Below are 20,392 nucleotides of genomic sequence, written 5' to 3'. Positions count from 1 at the left end.
CAGTTCTGTTCCTTCGCAGACTGCTCACCCCACCTCATTGCCTGCATTTTGTCTCCTGCCCAGTTCACACCTATCCTCCAGCAAAAATACTTTTCTAAGGAATGGGTTCAAGACTCCTTCCAAATTCAAACACATGTAGTAAGTTCTTCAAAACCCACAGCTCATTTCTTTTGTAACAGTGCAGAAAGTTTATTTCTCCTCACAAAAATATGTTGGAAAAGGAGGGAAGATGAAGACAAGTAACGAGGGGCAATCATCAGACAGCAGGAATGTTTCTACTTTAGCCTATCCCTGATTTCTGTGAATATCTACATCTACTGAACACAAAAGGATGATTTTACATACAGCATTTATATTATGGATGATTGACCAAATGTGATCTCAACCCTTGCACAAGCCATATTTATTTACATTTCCGAACTGACCCCTGTGTATCCTCTTATGTATCTTCGTATCAATTTTCTTGTCCCACAAGATTTTATGTATTTCACAGAAGTATGTTTCAAGCACAAGCAAAAATACTTGCAAACAATATTTCTGTCTACAAAAATAAAAAGAAATACTTCTTTTGAATGAAAGAGACCTGATCACACAAATAGAGCATATTTGTTTGAATAGTACTATGTAAGACAAACAGTCCTGTAAGGAGAGAAAAAGGATCTTTAAATTAATAAGTAAGTGCTCCTCTATGGTATCTATCTCCTGTAAACACTTTAAGTACCTCTACTTCACTGATGTCATCCAGTGATCCAAACAGTAACTTGATTTTCAAGTCCTGCACCTTGCATTCAAGCAGCAGATTGTGTCGCTTTAATCTCTTCTCTTCCAGAGAGGTTTCTAGAGCTGTAGCTTCCCTCTGCAACTTTGTGGCTTCTCTACATGCACAAAGGGCACAAAACAACTCAAGAGTGGAAAACCACTGCTAATAACATCCACAGAAAAACAGCAAGACAAATACAGCATGGAAAACAGATTCCAAGCACCAAGAGTGCTCTTTCCTCTGCAGTAATCCCCATCAAATACAAAGGAAAAATGGTACTGTACTTCTGCCATCCCCTCCATTCTCCTGAATTACTCCAGAGGGAGCCTCAGTCTCAGTACATTGCCAAGTTCACTTAAAGGCATGTTCAAATACCCATCTTTCCTAATAACAGCCTACCCCTGAACTCTAGTGAACACGTATGGAGATTTGATCCTTCAACATGTAAACAAGTATCTTTTATCATTACTCTTCTTGAAACAGCTTGATTCTTTGCAACCAATTCCTCTGATAGCACAAAGTTACCATCAGCAGAAACATCTTGTTAAAATTACACACAATACAAATTAATAGGCATATAGTTCATAAGTTTATAGAAAATTCCACAAGTTTACCTAGCCATACTGTGCCAACATGATGGGGTTTTAAAACACAGAGATGACTCCTGATTAAAGGACAGTAGCCACATCAATAATAAGCAAGCACCACAAAACTGAAGTATAAACTGTCCACAAAGGAGTTGATTTAATGTAATAGTAGGACAAAATAATGACCTAAAGTTAGTATTAGTTTAAGGTATCCAACACATGAAAAGTCTGGAAAAATAACAATGAAATTGGAAAATAAAAATGTTCCCATTAATTGGGCCCACTGTACAACTCAAACTAAATTGTGGAACTACCAGGGAACTTCACGTGCCCCCAGTCAAGCTGTAAGCTACTACATACTGACCACAAGAGATCAGAGATCTGTGGGCAGAGATCACAGTGAGACCCAAGACTAGGCAGGTAATGAAATTATTCTATATGGTTTATGGAATGGCTCTCTTGAAATACTCTCCTTCACACACTGAATTAGAAACACTGTTAAACTAAGGCACACTGTAGATGCAGATCACTATGTCTCTAATAAATCTTTCACAAGAAAACAAAACAAGAGAAATCCAAACAGGTGATCACTAAATCCCTTCTAAATATTATCCCGTTAATCATCTTCCCAGGAGTACAAGTAGGAATTACCTATTAAGAGTTAACATTGTCTTTCTGAACTCTTCAACTTCATTTTGGCTTTTTGTAAGCTCAGATTTATGAGCACTTAATCTATCCTTAAGGTGTTGCTGCTCCTCCAAAAGTTCATTCACTTTTTTTAGAAGCTTTTCCTCATCCTGCATAGAAATATTTAAAGTTTTAACCTCCCACCAAGAATCTAGATCTGGAACATCTACTATAGAGAAAGGAGAAGTTAAAGTTTAAACCTGTTACATTCAGATGTGTTACAGCACAAGATCTGAAAAGGCACTGGAGAGAGGGGGTTTCCCCCACTTTGTGGCAGTTTTATACACTTCACTTTTTGTTTTTTGTTCAAAGCACATCTTTTCTCCTTCCCTTTTCTGTGAACAAGCACAGTTTCTTTAACAAGCACCATCAGCACAATACAGGATAAACACTGTGAAGGAGGACTCCATACATATTACTTCAACTAAAAATCTAAATCGGTTTCAAAGCATTATTTTAAATGTGTTAGTGGCTGTAAAGTAGCTTAAAGATGTAAAGCACTAGAGTTGTTTGCTCTTACTCATAAAATCTGCTGCTGAATCTGAGCCACATGCTGCTGGTTGTATCTGTAGTTGTATGTTGCCTTTTCATATCAACTGAACACATTAACTGAACAAAATATAAAATAATACTGTACAGACAGTAATCCAAAACTTAATTTTTAGTAAACTTATTTTTAATAATAAAAAAGCATCCAAATACAGCAGTTTATTCCAAGGTTAAAATGCAATATGCATCTGCATTTTTTAAGTAATTACCAAGTCAAAACTAAATTAACCTCTTGAAAAATTAATCCACAGCATCAACTACATTTATTCAAAATTGGAACTGAGAGGAAAGAATGCACTGAATTACGGAGACAGACATTGATTTTACACTTACCTTCTGTAGCTTGATAATCTCAGCTTCATCTTTATGAACTGTCTCCCTCAACTTGCTGACTGAGTTTGTTAATTTTTGTAGATGATCACGATTATACTCCAGCTGAATCTTCAGTCGTGTCCTCTGATTTTCAAACTCCAGTCTAGTCAAAGTACAGGATTTAAAACCAGTTCTTACAAAGCAGGCTAGTAACTGTGATTGGACTCTATTTAGATACCATTACTGTATCTTCTATATGAACACAAAAACTGGCATACATTGATTCTACTATACCACATCCTGTGGATATATGGGAAATCACAAAGATACAGTGATATTAGTTAAAAAAATACAATATAGCCACATCAATATGGAAAGTGACACTTGAACTTCAACCATCAGTTCATTTTATCATTTTCCTCCTAAAATACAAATCTATGGTGCAGTGACAGAAGAGAGAAACACTAGGTGAGGTCACGTGAAAAACTCAAGAGCCTGTCTTCCTTAAGAGTATGTTCCTATACGAAACACCTGCATCTTACACCCAGTTTTCCTTAAGATTTTTCAAACACAAGTGACCCTTCATGCTATTCTCAATCTGGGATAGTGCAATTTTTCAATGTAGGTTTCAGAAAACTATTTCTTTACAATAGTGCTACCAAAATAGTAAATGTTACCTTTCAAGTTTGTTGCAAGCAGTCCCTGACTGTCTAACAAACCCAAACCACAGCAGTGATCTAACTAACTAATTCGTAGCAGTGGCCTACCTAATCCTTACAGTAATAAAGAGAACCTTCTACATCCTCTAGGACTTTGTGCTATTTCCTGTGAGGGAGTTTCTCAAGTACCAGTGTGCCCAATCTAATACCGACCCCTGGTTTACATTTCAGTGCCATATATCACCTTCTCTTATCGATCTCCTCTTGTTGTCTCACATGTTCTTGTTCATACACACGAATATTTTCTATACCAATTTCTTCACAGAATTCCCGGAAAACATCATCTTCAACCTTTGAAAACAGAGAAATGGAACAAAAAATGATTATACTATTTTTCAACTCACAGATGTAAAATATTCAATCACTTCATGCTACAGACTGGATTTTTAAGATACTTCAAGAAAACAGCTAACAACTACTGAGAAGTAATTTGTATTTGAAATTTTCAAATAACATTTTCAGTCCAAATGCCAGACATATGGCATATGTGCCTGTGAGCTACCAAGTGTAACTCCAACCTAAGATCTTCTTGACAGCACCTGGTCATTCCGAAGACAAAAGTCATCACAGTTGTAACCTGCTTCCCTGGTTTTGCCTGTTGTTCCCAGACAGCAGAAGAAGAGAAAGCTGGACAGGACACTAATTAGATACACCAGATTTCTTGGAGTTGTAGTTCAGTTTTTTATTTGAATCCTTTCAAGACAACCATTAATATTAATTACTGTGCTCCATTTATAGAAAAATCATAGCAAAAACTCTGCCATGGAATATCTAATCTCCTAATGATACAGTAGATATTAACAAAAGCATCAGCCAAAACCAATTCTAAAATTTTGAAGAAAAATTTAAGCAGGCAAATACTAGGTAGAATGTATATGGCTGAACTGAAGGAAGAAATAGCAACAGCCTATTTAAAAGGAAACCCAATGGACTGAACAAAATTTTACGAGAACTCTACAGGTCAAAACCTGGTATTGTTGATATTGTTTTAGTATTCACGCTTTTTTAGCCAGGTATCAAATACTACATCAAACCAAGTTACATTCTCCAAGTTACACTACTCTTTGGAAACTGATGATTGCTCCAAATGATAGCCCCTTTTTTTTTTTTTTCAGAATAAGCAAAATAAAAGTTCCCTGTACCTGGAATTCTTACAAGCTTAACCATCAATGACATTCTCAGTGTTTGCAGATGACAGACACCTGCACTCCCTCATGACTGCACCCCAAGCAAGACAGAGAACCAGCAGCAATTTTGGCTTGTTCTTAAATGTAGAATTCCAGTCATGAATTAATCCCAGACTGACTGATGAAAATGGGTCAGAAGCCAGGAACTAAATTAAAGATGTATGATACAGCCTGAGTTACTACGGACAGTGGTGAGGAATCTCTCCTTCTCCAGCATTTACACCAGCATCTTAAGTCGTAGGCTGTGAATTTTCCAGATAAAGCTGCAGTACCACTTTTCCACAGCTTATACCAGATTTCTTTGTTTGGCAAGAGTAGGAACAAAGGCAGCTTCAAGATGCAGGTAGAGATGAGATGCCTATTTCCCCAAGAGGTCAGTTACTGCCTACTCTAGCAGAACACAGTAGGAAACCCCTCCTAGCATCACATTAGGCTTTACTAACATTCCCTTCACTGAATGCCTTCAGTCTCTTCATGACAACCCTGCTCTTCCATCTGCCCAGTGTCTGTATGAACTGCTCTGGGGAGCACGGGAAGATCAGCAAATGACAGGGAAACTGAGGGATGAGATGGCAGAAGTGTCTACACAAACACCAGCTGAGAAACCTAGGTGGTAGATCACATATCATAGGGAACTTTTCCTGTTGCTGATAAGAAGCAGACAGGAGCAGATTCTAAAGACAAAAGCTGTTTAGTATTCTAACAGGTAATGAATTTGGACAGGTGGGGTAGAACAAGATCTCCAAGTTCTCCATCACCTACAGCTCAAAAGAGAGGGTGAAAGAAGAACACTCAGTTATATCACAGGCTAGCTCCACCTTCCCTGAATTGGACTTGAACACAGGTATACAACCGTCTTAGAAAAAAAAAAAAATCAAAACCCAACAAAATACCAAAACAAATCCCAAAAACCACAACATGCAAAAAACCCGAAAGAACCTCTTTCCCACCCACCAAAGAAAAAACCAAACAACAAAACCACAAAAAGAAAACCTCTACAGAAACAAACAAACCCCACTAAACAGTGCAATAGGAATTTGCTGACAATTATCATGCACACCTCAGCCACTTTCCCGGGGTAATCAGAGCATAGAGAATATGAAGCACAAATACTGGCTACTTCCCAAGAGAAAGGAACCTTCACACTATGCTGTTTTCCATCTACTTTCCTAGTATACAGGCCATCCCCCAGACATGTCACCTGTAGAGTTCAGAACACAGTCCTCTCACCGTACTGAGGACTCTTTTCAGCTCTAGAAAACTGTAGATACTAAGCAAAGCTTCATCTATTTGAGACACAGATGGATTTGGTTGGTTGGATTTGTGTTTAGCACTTGACAGTCACAGAACTTTGACTCTAAGGAAACCGATTTGCAAAGCTATGACACACATACACTAACATTCTCTGTTCACAGCTACCTTGGCAAGAAAGGTAGAGGATGTGGAGAGATTGCTGGAATAATGTACAAGCCTTGTTGACAAAACATTTTACAAAGTAAGAAGTTGTCCGGGTCTAAATGTCAGTAAAACACAGGTTTCTGTAGCCTAACAGCACAACATCTCAAAGCTCTGATGGAATGCATTACCTCGTTAATTTTTTTCTGAAATTCTTGTATTTTCTCTTTTCTTTGTACTACTCCTTCATTAAGCATATCATACTGAGCCTCAATATTTACCAGTTCACTTTCCAGTTTTGATTTTTCCTAGATAGAAAAAAAGGAAAAAGATGGTACTTTCTCTTAATAGAAGGATCAACTTTCTAGAAATTAAGAGACAGCTCTGTTCCACGTTAACTGTTTCTTCTGATTAGAAATTTAAATATTTTCTTCTCTAATGCCACTTAACCACTATTATTGCTAATCTGCATGTAACAATTAGTTTAAATGAGCAGAAAAGCAAACTAAATACCACATAAAGTGCACTTTGACTTACAGACTTCTGAAGGTTACTAAATGATAAACCAAGCTTTTTAAAACTACAATACAAAAAGCCTCATGTGAAGTACCCTGCAATCTTGTTTTTTATATTTTATCAATTCCTCACTTGTAACTGCTATATGTAAAACTTTAGCTAAATTTTAAAAACTACGTAAGGAAGTAGCATTACTTGATGAATAACTGCAGTTTAAAGCAATACAATTATTAAACATGAAAATTATACAGAATTAGTATTATACCATGAAGAGATTAGCAAGACGTTTCTTTTTAATAACGTCTAATTCACTCTGTGAATACTTAAGTCGTGTCTGAGTTCCTTGGCACTGAGCACGCAATTGCTTCAAGTCAGCCTCCTTCCGTCTGATCTTCATTAAGTCCTGGGAAAGTGTTATGGTGGAAGAAAAAGCATTTAAACAAAAGGCGTACTATTTGAAAATTATTTGTTTTTCAGCTTTTAAAGCTAGCCTCACTGACACAGGCCTCATTCAAGGTAAGGGCTGATAGCACAGGTCATATTCAATATTAATATTGTAATGGATTTGTTTCCCCCAAGAAAGTACCCACTGGCAGATTACATTACAACTCCATCCTTCTTAAAAAAAGTCAACACTAATGACACATTGTTTTACACTGGCAGGTTTTGGTTCATGCAAACATTCCCATGTTGACAGATCATATTGTCATTTTCACTACAAGTCTTCAGGTACTCTGAACAACAACTTTTTCCTGGAGGGAGCTTGGACCAACAGTCTTGTCCTGTATTTCCACCTGTGAGCTGAGAATCTCAGCTAAGAAGAGAGATGCAGAGTTCATTATTAACTAGAACAGAATGAACAGCTATTATGTCCTGTCAAAAGCTTTGAAAATTACATTTTTAGGAGATCACCTTCCCAGAGCTGAAATAAGTTAGATATAGCATGACTTCTACAGTTAAGTGCTTTTAAGAGACCTACCTTTAACTCATTAATCAAGCTATCTCTTCTTTCTTTCATTTTACTCATTTCTTTCTCATCCCAACATCTAGCTTTAAATCTTAAATCACTTGATCCTCCAGAAATCACTCCAGATTTCAAAAATAAAGTTCCATCAAGAGCCACTGTCTGGAAGAAAATAAGTTAAATCCAAATAAATCAGAAAAAAACCCAGCCAAAATACCCCATGCACTAGTGCCCAAGATACGGTAGTTAAACAAGTAACAACCACATTTGAGTTGGGCTCAAATTTTTCTTTTCTCTTCCAAACCTGCTAACATGAGATATTTGAAGCAAAGAAAAAGTCTGTTGTTTCTTAGCACTAATTACATTTTGGTATTGTTACAACTGATCAGAAAATAAAATGAAATTGTATCATTTCCTTGCATATAGCCACTTGTGTCTACACTTGTACTGAAAAGGTGTAGAACAGACACCTTTTAAGCTCGGTAGAACTGACCAAGCAACGTGGTACCGGAGCAAAGGCAAACAGCTTGTTTGTACAGTGAAAGTGTAAATTTTAGTAAAGAACATGGGTGTTTTTGTGACTATTTCAAGTAAACATGATTTCACACTCACCTTCAACTTAAAGGTGTCTTAATCTAAGTTTTAGAAGGTTTATTAAGTGCATAAAATACTGTCTGCAGCAATAGAGACAGGAATAAGAAAGAACTGCAGGAAGTGACAGAGAAGCTTCCAGTCCTTGACATAACCTGTATCTACAACCAAGGGATTCTGGCAGGTATTTTAAAGAATTTTGAAAGCATTTTTTCAAAGAAAATCTTGTAAGATAAAGTCTGTATTTTTAAATCAGACTGTTTCAGAAGCAAGATTATCCCTCCCTCCTACTCCTAATCACAAGGACCATACCAAGAACCATATTTGCACACTAACTACCCTTTCATTTGCCCCCTCCTTTTCCCAGGAAACCACTTCAACTTACTTTCAGAGGAAAACAACCATGTGAATTATCTAGCGATTTGTTTCTGTGGGATTAGACAACATGGTACCAACTCTGTGTTTATCTGTAATACTCCAGCATGTTTACAGAAGAATTATTTAATGGCATCAAACACAAAACTGCAATGAAAAACGTATGCCACAAACTTTGGCTTCTTACTTTCAACCTCACTGGTCCATCAAATGCAATATGTTTTGCTTCCTTAACTGTTTCGCAGATCAAGGCATTCCCACTCACAAACTGAATGACTTTTTTCAATGGTGCAAATTGTGTTTGTACAACATCCACCATCACTTTAGCTCCTTTTACCTCCCTTAGCTTCTCGTTAATTGGTTTGACCTGTAAAGCAAACAAGCAGTGTTTAGAATCCACGCTGTTAGAGCAAAGCATTTCCAAATCTGAGTGGTCTGGGGACAGAATGTACAGATCAACGCACCAGGGAGCTCAATCACTGCAAGACTAGAAACAGATCTGGGGTTTATGTTCTTGGTACACCATTGTCCTTCAATCTGTGTAACCTACTGCATTACTATTTATAATGGCATTAAGATACTACTGTGTAACCTGTGCATGAAATCAAAGGACACTAATGCATGGGGAATAAACAAGAGAGTTCAAGATCTGTGCCAAAAGTAAGACTAAGGAAGATGTGAGCTTGCTACTGAATGAGGCAGGGAGCTTAGTGACACAGCATATAGAATGGACTGAGGTACTGAATTCCTTTTTCACCTCAATCTTTGCTTGCAAGACTAGCCTCTGGAAATCCTGGGTTCCAGAGCCCAGGGGGGAGTCTGGAATAAGAAAGATACATTCTTGTTAGGAGAGGATCAGGTCAGACAAACTTAAGCAAACTGGATGCATGTAAATGTGCGGGCCCTGGTGTGATGCAACCAGCAGAGCTGAAGGAGAAGCTGATGTCATTACAAGGCCACTTTCTATGTACCTTTGAATGATCATGGCAACTGAAAGAGGTGCCTAAGAATTCAGGGAAACCAAGTGTCACTCCTCTGTTCAAAAAGGGGTGAGAGGAAGACCCAAGGAACTACAGGACGGCCAACCTCAGGCTGATCCTGCAAAAGGTGATAGAGCAACTTATCCTAGAAACCAGTTCCAGGCATATGAACACTAAACCTTGGAGAAGTAGTCAACCTTGGATTCATAAGTCAGTCATGCATGACCAACAACAGCCTAACAGAACAGAAATGACTAGCCTGGCAGAGCAGGGGGGAACAGTGAATATTATCTACCTAGGCTTCAGAGAGGCTTTTAACACTGCCTCCCCTAAGATCGTCATTGAGAAGCTGATGAAATAGGGTCTGGATGAACAGTGAGATGAACTGAAAACTGTCTGAACAGACAAGCCCACAGGGTGGTGACTGGTAGCACAAAGTCCCATGGGAGGCCCGTAGCAAGCCATGTCAATACTGGAATCGACCCTCTTTAACATCTTCATTAATTAATTATCTGGATGATGGGGAAGAATGTACCCTCAGCAATTTGCTTGCTGATCACACAAAACTGGGAGGAACTGCTGATATGCCAGGTGGTCATGCCGCCATCCAGAGGGACCTCAGCTGGCTGGCAAAGTGGGCCAACAGGAGCCTCACAAAATTCACTTGCCAAGTCCTGTGCCTTAACACTTAAGCCTATTTTAGTTAAATGAGCCAGTACCAAGACTTACAAGTGTATTAGCTTGCTGATGACAGGAGAAAGAAAAACATACTTACATCAAGGTAATCCAAAGCAAGAAAAGTTTCAGGTTCAGCTCGTTCCTGTTTTAGGAACCGAATGCAATCTCTTGCTGTTTTTTCAGTGGCAACAACAATAGCAGTCATGTATTTGCTGAATACCTTGGTAACAGCAAGCTGGTATTTTTTATGAATAGGATGACACAGGTCAAGCAATCTTCCAAACTGAAGATTATAATAGAGAGAAATATTAATACTTTAGATAGCAAAAATATTTCTGCATAGAAGATATGTTTTCCTCTTACTGCTTCAGTATTACCTATCTACCAGCTGCACTCTCTCACAACAACAGCTGTACATCAGAAAAAACAGGAATCATAGCAGTCATCAACCCAACTTGCAAAGTATATCTTCAGAATCTGAAGGGATGTAATTTTTTCTCTAAGGTTACAGTCACATATCTCAATGTTTTACTGAGAATCTCTTTCATACACTTCTAGAAGCATGACAGTGACAAAGATACCTAAGCATGTTTTTTGGAAAGTAAGAAAGTATCTAACAGTAAGATCTTAAAATGACATTAACATCTTAAATAAATCAACCTATTACCTGCAAAAGGCAGGTACCACTCCAGTTTCAACCCAAAAACGAAAAAGCATGAAAGGATAAAAACTAATTTTCTTGTACTGCATAGTCCAAATAATCAAGCCTCTTTTGCCATGTGTTGAAATAACACATCCAGAGAGAAAATTAACTATAGTTCTCTGTTGTACATGCTCCCTAAAGAGTTTTATTTCTTTTCTGTAATTATAGGCAGAGTTGAACTTTTTCTGAACGACCAAATTCCACTGATGCACATTCTGAACATTATTATCTGTGAATTCATGCAAAAACAATTTTCCTGCTTCTTGACATGTAGCTACTCATCTCTTCTTGCATATCTACAGTTTTCTTCTTACCAGATTTAAGCAAATGAAAAGACAGCTGGCAAGAGCTGTGAGCGACAGGTCATTCACAGTATTGTCTCAGCCAAGGTACTTAAACTACTGGAAACTCATGGCCTACTATGATCTGGTTTTCAGACACATGCATTTAAGTCTAAATGCAATGTCAGATTTCTATGAAAACAAACACTGAGTGTCCAACTGAATCTGTAATAACAGCAAAGTTGACAATTAAAACTATTAATGTAAGAATGCAATTTTGACAACTAAGCTGTAAAAACTATAAGCAGCTGCAAAATTCCCTTTATTGATGGGCCAAATCCATGTAAATGCACGTGTCAGTACTACAGCAGAACCACGTTATGGCACAGCTAACTTCAGTACCTGCAGTGCACACCCACCATTGTAAGCATGTTTTAAACAGAACAGAAGCTGTAAGATGGATGTAGGAACTGAACATTTAGAAGCAGTCTGCCATTTTTGCCCATAAAATCCAGAAGACCGAGACACAAAGATTTCCTTCAGTTCTGCCAGCAGACCAGAAGACAAAATGTGTCTTGACCCTTCCATCCTAAAACTGTGATTTAGGTTGCATTCACTCATCTGGAATTAGTAGACTCGAGCATTAAGGAGCAGTTCAGTAACAACTCTGCTGCCTCAGTATGGTAGTGTTGGGAGAACTACTACAGGAACAAGGGTAACTGAAGCAGGTAGCACTAAGCCTTCCTGTAACAGGATAGTTTATGTACCAAATTTGACTTCTCATTTTTGTTAGAAGCCATCCCATCTCTAAGCACTCTTAAATTTGTAGTTCCTACAGGAAAATGACAGAATATTCCTCAACACCAGCCTTCCCTAAGCTGGCATGGCATCACCATCTGATCCAGTTATTTTCCAACAGGGATATAAAACAAAGAGTGAGCAAAAAGAGGTAAGGCAATCAGGTTTTTGATTTTTTTGGACCATCTTGCTAACTTGGATGAAAAAATTCTGAAGAGCAGCTGAAAAGCAAGTTTCTTACTTTCTGGAGAATACAACATGATCAGATGCTTGCTGTACTCTGAGGAGGTTTTTGCAAAAGACCAAGAAGCAAAGAACTGAAAACATTTTACTTTTTATGTTCTTATGGCAACACTGGAAAGCTGAGTAAACATTAAAAAACATTAAAAAAAAAAGATTTCCAGCTTGCACATCTCAAATGACTATGTTTCAAAAAGGACTGATTACTCTGAGTCATACTCAGAGGCCAACTATTTAATTGATTATATTTATTTAAAAATTCCTGTTTGAAATGGCTTTCAGTGTTGCATTATATCTTTTTGATGTCACTAAAAAGATGTAAAGATGCTCCATAAACCAGTTAATGTCTGCTGACAATTCAGGATCAATACACAAACCCCTTAAGTACTGAAGAGTAATTTTAGGAAAATATGTAAAATATGCCAACTTATAAGCAAAGACAGACCATTTGATAATATAAAAATTGTCTTTCAGAAGCACTATTTGTTCGGAATAAATGGTCTCATGGCTAACCTTCCCATTCATTTGTTCAAAATAACAAAGTCAAAAATATGTTTGAGGACAGAAAAAACCAAAACCAAATAAGGAAAAAATGAATTAAACACCACTAAATCACACAAGAGAGCAAAATTACTATTTGATGCTAGTAATCCCTTTATTTTTGGAACCTGTGAAAAATAATGACAGTACATGCTACAATTCTTCCAGTAATACTATTTCATCAAGTACACTCAAGCAAGCACAAAATTCAAAAGGATGTGCCAGACTGTCCAATTTACTCCAGCTGCTTACTCAGTCTAATGCAGAACTTTTATGTCATAATGCTAAAATAAAGCATTTAAATGAGGACATTCCATTACCACAGAATCCGGATATAGCCTTTTGAGACTTTCCAGGATCTCTGCTCTCATCTGCTCACGCCTTCCTTCATGGTAATCAATTTTGGCATTCTGTAGTTCACCAACTATTTTGTTCAACTCTTCATTCACTTCACCCATTCTTGCTGTTGCGTTCTCAATTTCCTTAGCCAGCACTTCCTCCTGCTGTTTTTTTTCTGTTAACGATCCACTTTGAACAGAAGCAAAAAAAAAAAAAAAAGCAATTCACAATTTCATTTATACACACATTCAGTATAAATTAAGGTCATTTTGCAGTCACCTTACTTCACAAGGAGTAAGTATCAGGCAGAAGCCAAGATGCAGGAGGCAAGAACCGAGCTGTGCTAATAAACAACCTAAATATTAATGCTTTCTAGAGCAGCACAATTACAAAACTGTCCTGTTTTCTTGCTCAGAATTTGTCCATTAATAGCCCCATACCCATAGTGAAATAACTCGAGAGAAATTAGAATTATAGAACCGATTCAAACAAAATATGGATTAATCATCATACTTCCTACCCTATTTTGAAAGCTAAAGTAACTGAATTATTAAGTAAAATTAGTAGTAATCAGTAAGAACTCTAGTTCTTACTAAAATTTCAAAGAAAATAATTAGAAGGAATTAGAAACCTGTGTTTTGAAAATGATTAATACCCAAGAAATAATTAACACCCAAGAAATCCAGTTAGCTTTTCTTTTTTTACACATACGTGCATATTTTAGCATATTCTTCCAACTTCTCTATGCGTTTTTCATGCTCTTCCACCTGTTCCACAGTCTGTTTTATGGTTTCCTATGCAGTCACAAATAGAATGTGTTGAAAATAAACCAGAGCAAAATGACAGTTTTGTAACAAGATACACAGTTTTACATTCAGGACAAGTCCTGAGATACGTCTTCTCTTCTTTACTGGTATTTCACAGTGAAGTAACAGCATCTCTTTTGCTATAGTAGGTGCCAAGCTGCACCTGAACAAATAATACAGGGAAATTATTCTACCAAGGCCATTACTGGATTTTCCATGTTCAGCTACAGTTTAGGAAAAGCCTCTTCAGCACAGAGAATCATGACACCAACAAATAAAAAAAAACTTTAAACAAAGAGCCAGGAAATTATAGGGCTTAAAACAGAGAAAGTGCTATTCTTGGCCCTGCATGAATAGCTTTTTCCAAAGAAGCTGACACAGCTTCCAAACTGACACAAAACATTGTAGCAAAAAAACCCCACCAATGGTAAAACTAGAATTTTCAATTACTCAAATTTAATAAAAATACACTAACTGAAGCAAGTGAAGAAGAAAAAAAATACTGCTACCTACACAGCTTATTAAGCTTTAATTTAACTCCTGAAATCCTTGTGACCTTTTAAATAGTTCTAGGGAAGGAAAGTTAACCTCTTCATGAACCCACTTAAATATTTGCATATTTGTATTTCATGCACTCTTAAGTATTCCTTATTCCTTTCTCAACAACACAATGGGACTTGCTCAGTTTAAGAAGCACAGGCAATGGAATTTATTTCACTTCTAGATGCTAATTACATTTTCCTGGTAACTAGTAATCCAAAAAGAAATAGTATTTTATGAAGAAAAAAATGGATGTACAAATATCAGCTTAGCTATTATGGTAAGGATAACTTTATATTCTCTTAAGTATGGAGTAAAATATAGACTTTTCCATAGAAGCAAGTTTACATGTACAAGAATGAGGTGTTTGCAACTCTATCACTGGTAAAGTCTCATACGATGCACTGATAAGCTTTCTGAACAGGAGTCTCCCTCAACCTTGACTCTGTAACTAAATGCTGAAGAAATGCATGCTGCCTCTCTAACTTCTTAGTACATGACAAAAATGCAAGTTAGCGGAGTTTGAAAAAAAAAACCAACCAGAAAACCCAAAACATCTAACAGGACAAGGTTTCCAGCAAAACACAGATCATCAGCTGAGCTTCTGCCCTTTTTACTTCTATCAGAAGCAAACATCAGGCATGGTAACCAAGCCAGAGTGAAAAATGTGTATATTTTATTGTTACATGTTTGTATCTGCAATGATAAAAGATATCAGAATCAAAATGACTGAAACTGTATTCACACAAAACAACTGCCTCTGAAGTGCAAGGAAAGAGTGGACACTGAGATTTTTCCAACTGCAACACATTCTTACACACAACTGACCTTAAAACCATCTCAGCAAAAGGTAACTGTGATCAAAATACACCTCTGCAGGGTGTGTCATACACACATACAACAGCAGTGGGACATCCCAGAAAGACTACACTTACAAAACCAGAAACTGATGACAGTTAAGCCAATGTTCTGAGTAATTGTAAAATATCATAGCCAAAGCTTTCAAACCCAAATCCTCAGTGTAGGCCCATGCAAACGACTTCTGAACAAATTTAGAGGCCATTTTGCTAAACCTGCTGCAACATGGAAACTGAGCTAACACTTGCAACATACCTCCTCTGCTGAGGATTTAATTATGTCAAAGTATTGAACAAGCTTATATACAGTTATACCAGAGGAAATGGTAGAGAGACATTTTTCTCCTAAAAATCTAATTCTAGTTTGATACAAATACCTCAATTTCATTCTTCTTCCTCCGATTAAGTTTCAGCCTTTCTTGATCTCCTTTATCCTCCCAGCGAAGTTTTTCTAGCTGCTGGGCTAGTGTAGCTACTTTCTTTCTTGCCATTTCCTTTAGCTCTTTGTACCGCTCTAACTGGACAAAAAGAAATAAAAAAAAGATTCACTCCTTGGAAAGTGAGAAGACTTGTTACAGCCTTAAGTAACTACCTACTTTATCATAATAAAAATTATGGAAACTACCCAATTCTCCAGAAAACTCTTCTAGCTACTGATTGCAGGATAACAAGCTGTACTTTTTTAGAGTAAGATTCAATCCAAAGTTTACACCTAAGAGTAATAAAAAAGGCTAAAAAAAGACTGTAGGCAAGAACTATTATCGTTCAGGGAAGTTTATAGTACTTCCCATTCCATCTGAAGGTTAACACTCAGTTTCTGCATAGCCCAAAATTAGTGCAAGTTTTGGTATTTATATTTTCAGCATTCTCATGTTACTAAAAAATTTCACATAGTAAGTGAAATATAAATATTTTAAACAATTCTGCTAAGTGATGACTAACTGACCAAATACCTCTAAAGTGCAGAGCAGAAAGATTCACAAACTAAGGTAATAACCCTGCATGTTCTCCATTAATTGATCAGAAACTATTTTAAGGAGGAGACAGTGGAAAAAAGCTATCACGTAGTTTTACAAGCATTTGTGGCCATATGGTTGCAAAGACAGCTTCTTCCAAAGTGAATTTACTGTCAAAGGATGTAGCCCCTTCCTTCTCAAATGAGCTACCCCAGTTTCAGTCTCAGACCCACAGCAGATGCTATGTATACTACCAGGTCTGGTTTACTTTTTTGTCTTCATTGGTTTTCCCTAATTGATATCTCAGATTAAAAGCCAGTTCTCAAAAATCACTCACCCTGAGACCCTGACAAATGTTTTCTGTCCTACCCTCCCACAATGTACCATGTGTCTAAATAAAGCTTAGAATTTTGGTTTTGTTGGAGCTCAAGGGGAAAAAGATTAGTAGGAATCACAGGTCACTGGTGAAATAGCAGTTTCCCTGTAAATAGGAGTATTTTTGGACTTCTCTAGTAAACAGTACTTCTGGGCCTCCTGGTTCACCTGACTTTCTCCCAGCTCAATATCTGCTGCTCTCTGCATTCTCTCTTCTTCAGCTTTCTCCTCAAATGCTCTCCATGCCTTCTCAATATCATTCAGTTCTATCTCTAGTTCTTTTATGTTCTTCTTTTCCTTATCACAGGATTTCTCCTTGTCCCTTAGAGATTTTTTAGACATTTCTACTTTCTTGATTTGGTAGGATGTGTTTTCCTTTGCTTTTATATAGAGGGGTCTCTGCTGAATCAGTGATGCTTCCAGAGTCCTAAAAAACAAAACCGAAAACAAACCCAAAACAACCAACCCCAACCAGCCAACCACCACAAAACACAGCCAAAACAACAAAGTCACAGGTAAAGGGGAGAGAGGGAAGATAGAAAAGACACCCCCTCCCCCCTGCCAACCACATATGCAAACAATCAGTTTTAAACTGTAAGGTTGGGGCTTACACTGTGGGTATGCCCACAGAGGACATTTTTTTATCTCCACTGAAAATAGTAATTTAAGAAGTGAAACATAACCTCCTAAAAGTTAATAGCAAGCAAGCATTTCTATAACGAAATATGTATCTAGGCACGGTAGATGATATGAAAACCATTTCTAGATTTTACTTCAGTGAACTGCTAGGAGCTGACTTCCATAGCACTGGGCTATCACCCAAATTTTTACCAGGATAATGCTTTAAAATTCAACTATCACAGAATCTGATTGGAAAACCTACTTCATTTCTTTTTCCATATGCTGTTGGTCCCTGTTTAGTATCCCAAGTAATTTCTTCTTGACTTTAAATGAATCTTCTGCTGTAGAAAGAGACTCTTTCTTGATATGAGCCTCCATATTCTTTTCATCCAAACTGTTTTTCAGAAAGTCAATTTTTTTTTCATTGTGATAAAGCTGAAAAAGCTGCACTTGTATCCTTTCTTCATCCAGTTCCTTGATTAGCATCTGGTAATGCTCTGCCTACCAATTTAAAATTTAATTTGTAGTTTATAAAAACTATTTTCCATCATTAGCAGTCTAATTTCAAGGCCAAAGTGATGTAAGATGACATACAAGTAGCTGTAATTTCAGTAATGTTCACTAATCATAAAACTCAAGTATATAAGTCAATACTTAATTAATTATACTGGCAAGCCTATGCTTTCTTTTATTTAGATTACGTGTATTCATCTACCTTTTTAAACTATATTATTATATACTACACCATACTGAAAAAAAATACCAGACTAAAACCAACAGAACTTTGTGGGTTTGTTTTGTTGGTTTGTTGTGCTTTTTTGAACACTACTGAAGTTCACAAGATATGCAAAATCTGGCATCTCAGCATGAAAACATGGAGTAAATTGAAGTTACCTCCTCTTTTTCTATCTTTGCTTGTTTGCGTTCTGCTGCCACGCTTTTTTTCTTGTTATAATTAAACTGTGCATCCTCTTCTGCTTGCTGCATTTTCTTCTTTTTTTGTTCATATTCTTCAGCATATTCCCATGAATTACTAATTTGTTCAAAAAGTTGAGTTCTCTCCTTTGGCTTCTTCATTGCAATTGATTCTACTGTTCCCTAAACCAAAATTGAAAATAATTATACAGCACTGTAGATCATTCTGATGCCTTATGAATTTAACAGTATATAGTAAAAATTGACCTCTGTATATATTTATGGTGAACACAGTTGGTCGGTCGGCATCTGGATTTGAACCCAAGGAAAAATTTAGTGCCAAAATGAGTATCACCTAACCATGCGGGTTTCTATAAATGCTTCTGCAAAAGGGAGAAATCCATTCTTCCTTAGGAATTTTCGTCAGCAACTCCAAGGAAGATGACTTTGTGAAATGTATTATTCAGCAAATGCTTAAGGCCTATGTAATTAAACTCGTGGAAACTAATAGCTGAACAGAATTTTCAACCCCTCAGTCTTAACAAAAAATCCTCTACATTTTCATGCATCTTTACTAACAGGAGTGTTTTAAGATAAAATCACTTTTTCCTAGCACTCCTACAATTGAATACACTAAACATTTATACAGACCCATACTTTTTTCTATACTGTGAACAATGTAAGCACTCAACTTCTTCCAGATTAGCTTCTTTCTTACTACTGTATGCATGTACATACAAACCCCATTAAGTGTATTTTGTAATCTTGTAGTTCTTGGCCCAGGTCAGGAAAAACATGTTGCCTTGTAGTTAGCTATGGGTGTCCTCATTTCTAGACAATACTTAACTGTGTATTCTATGAAATAACCTAAGAACCTTTTGTTTTCTTTTCAAAGTACCTTGAACGCTCACCTGAAAAATAAGGCAATTCCTGGCCTTGACAAGAATGCCTATTTTTTCAAGCTCAGATACGTATGCAGATCGGCTGACAGACTTGTCATTGAAAAGAAATTCAGAACAACTACCTAAAGGAGGAAAGGAAACAAATTACTGCTGAAAACAGCTACAACAAAAAATTCACTGGAAAATAATTAAACTATAAACTACTGGAATTATTTAACTGAGCAATTTTCTCAAAGAGGACAATAGATTTCAATTACTCATTTATTCCTTTCAGTAATTTATTTTTTCTGTTTGAAAACTCTAGTCTCTAGTTTTAGTACTTTCTGAAGGAACAGACATGTTTATGGTGCTCATGCCTGCAGCAAGGTGTCAGACCCCATTTCCTAGACCCAACGTCATCTACAGATCCAAGGAAATATCTAGAGACAGATATCGAGCAAAGAACATAAAATAACTTGTTTAATTTAACTAATTAACCCAAATATGGGGTTTTTTTCATTTATATCACTACTAAAATGTTACCTGAAGGACTATACTAATCTGCCCAACTACGAAATAGTATCGGGCATCTGAAATTCCAATTTGGGTATTTTTGGTCTCCATTTCTTTACAGATCAGAAAATAGACAGTACATGCAGCAGAATTTACTACCTACCACGGATAACTCTTGAAAATGTTTTTTCTTCCCCATCTTCCTCACAATATACTATCTTCACACTAGCTGTAGAAGAAACAGGTTTTCCAACATGTGCTCCATGAATAAGTTCTCGAACGCTTTTAACTCGCAAATTTGATGTCTTTTCACACATCACAAAGCTAACAGCATCCATTATGTTAGATTTTCCTTGAAAAGTAAAAAAAAAATTAAGACTTTTTTGACAAGACATACATAGAGGCATCTTATTAAGAATTAGTTAAAGAATCTGGAGAATTGTGAATTCTTTGTAAATTCTATTTCTAATTATGTATTTTTTATTATTTTAGGAAGAAATTCTTCCCTGTGAGGGTGGTGAGATAGTGGCACAGGTTGCTTAAAGAAGCGGTGGCTGCCCCATCCCTGGAAGTGTTCAAGGACAGGTTGGATGGGGCTTGGAGGAACCTGGGATAGTGGAACATGTCCCTGCCCATGGCAGGGGGGTTGGAACATGATGAGATTTGAGGTCCCTTCCCACCATTCTATGATTTTGTGATTTTATTGAGGAAAAGCTGTTGCACATAA

The 20,392-nt window shown here is 36.9% G+C and overlaps 1 protein-coding gene across 1 annotated transcript in view; it reads right to left on the bottom strand.

Annotated features, from left to right (window-relative positions):
* SMC1B (structural maintenance of chromosomes 1B) overlaps positions 1–20,392 on the bottom strand; it is a 30,695-nt gene that overhangs the window by 8,611 nt on the left and 1,692 nt on the right. Inside the window, exons 2-18 of the mRNA XM_010410205.4 lie at positions 19,829–20,017; positions 19,183–19,295; positions 18,251–18,454; positions 17,619–17,857; positions 16,904–17,162; positions 15,782–15,922; positions 13,913–13,995; positions 13,183–13,390; positions 10,398–10,583; positions 8,830–9,009; positions 7,692–7,838; positions 6,978–7,115; positions 6,388–6,504; positions 3,799–3,905; positions 2,917–3,058; positions 1,999–2,144; positions 722–875 (exon numbers count right to left, since the gene is read on the bottom strand). Coding sequence (XP_010408507.2) covers positions 722–875; positions 1,999–2,144; positions 2,917–3,058; positions 3,799–3,905; positions 6,388–6,504; positions 6,978–7,115; positions 7,692–7,838; positions 8,830–9,009; positions 10,398–10,583; positions 13,183–13,390; positions 13,913–13,995; positions 15,782–15,922; positions 16,904–17,162; positions 17,619–17,857; positions 18,251–18,454; positions 19,183–19,295; positions 19,829–20,017 — 2,753 coding nt within the window. The remainder of the gene's footprint in view (positions 1–721; positions 876–1,998; positions 2,145–2,916; positions 3,059–3,798; positions 3,906–6,387; positions 6,505–6,977; positions 7,116–7,691; positions 7,839–8,829; positions 9,010–10,397; positions 10,584–13,182; positions 13,391–13,912; positions 13,996–15,781; positions 15,923–16,903; positions 17,163–17,618; positions 17,858–18,250; positions 18,455–19,182; positions 19,296–19,828; positions 20,018–20,392) is intronic.

Source organism: Corvus cornix, chromosome 1A (genome assembly GCF_000738735.6).
Source record: "Corvus cornix cornix isolate S_Up_H32 chromosome 1A, ASM73873v5, whole genome shotgun sequence".
Lineage (NCBI taxonomy): Eukaryota > Metazoa > Chordata > Aves > Passeriformes > Corvidae > Corvus > Corvus cornix.
The sequence above is the reverse complement of the archived record's forward strand: the minus strand, read 5'-3'. Positions and strand labels throughout refer to the sequence as shown.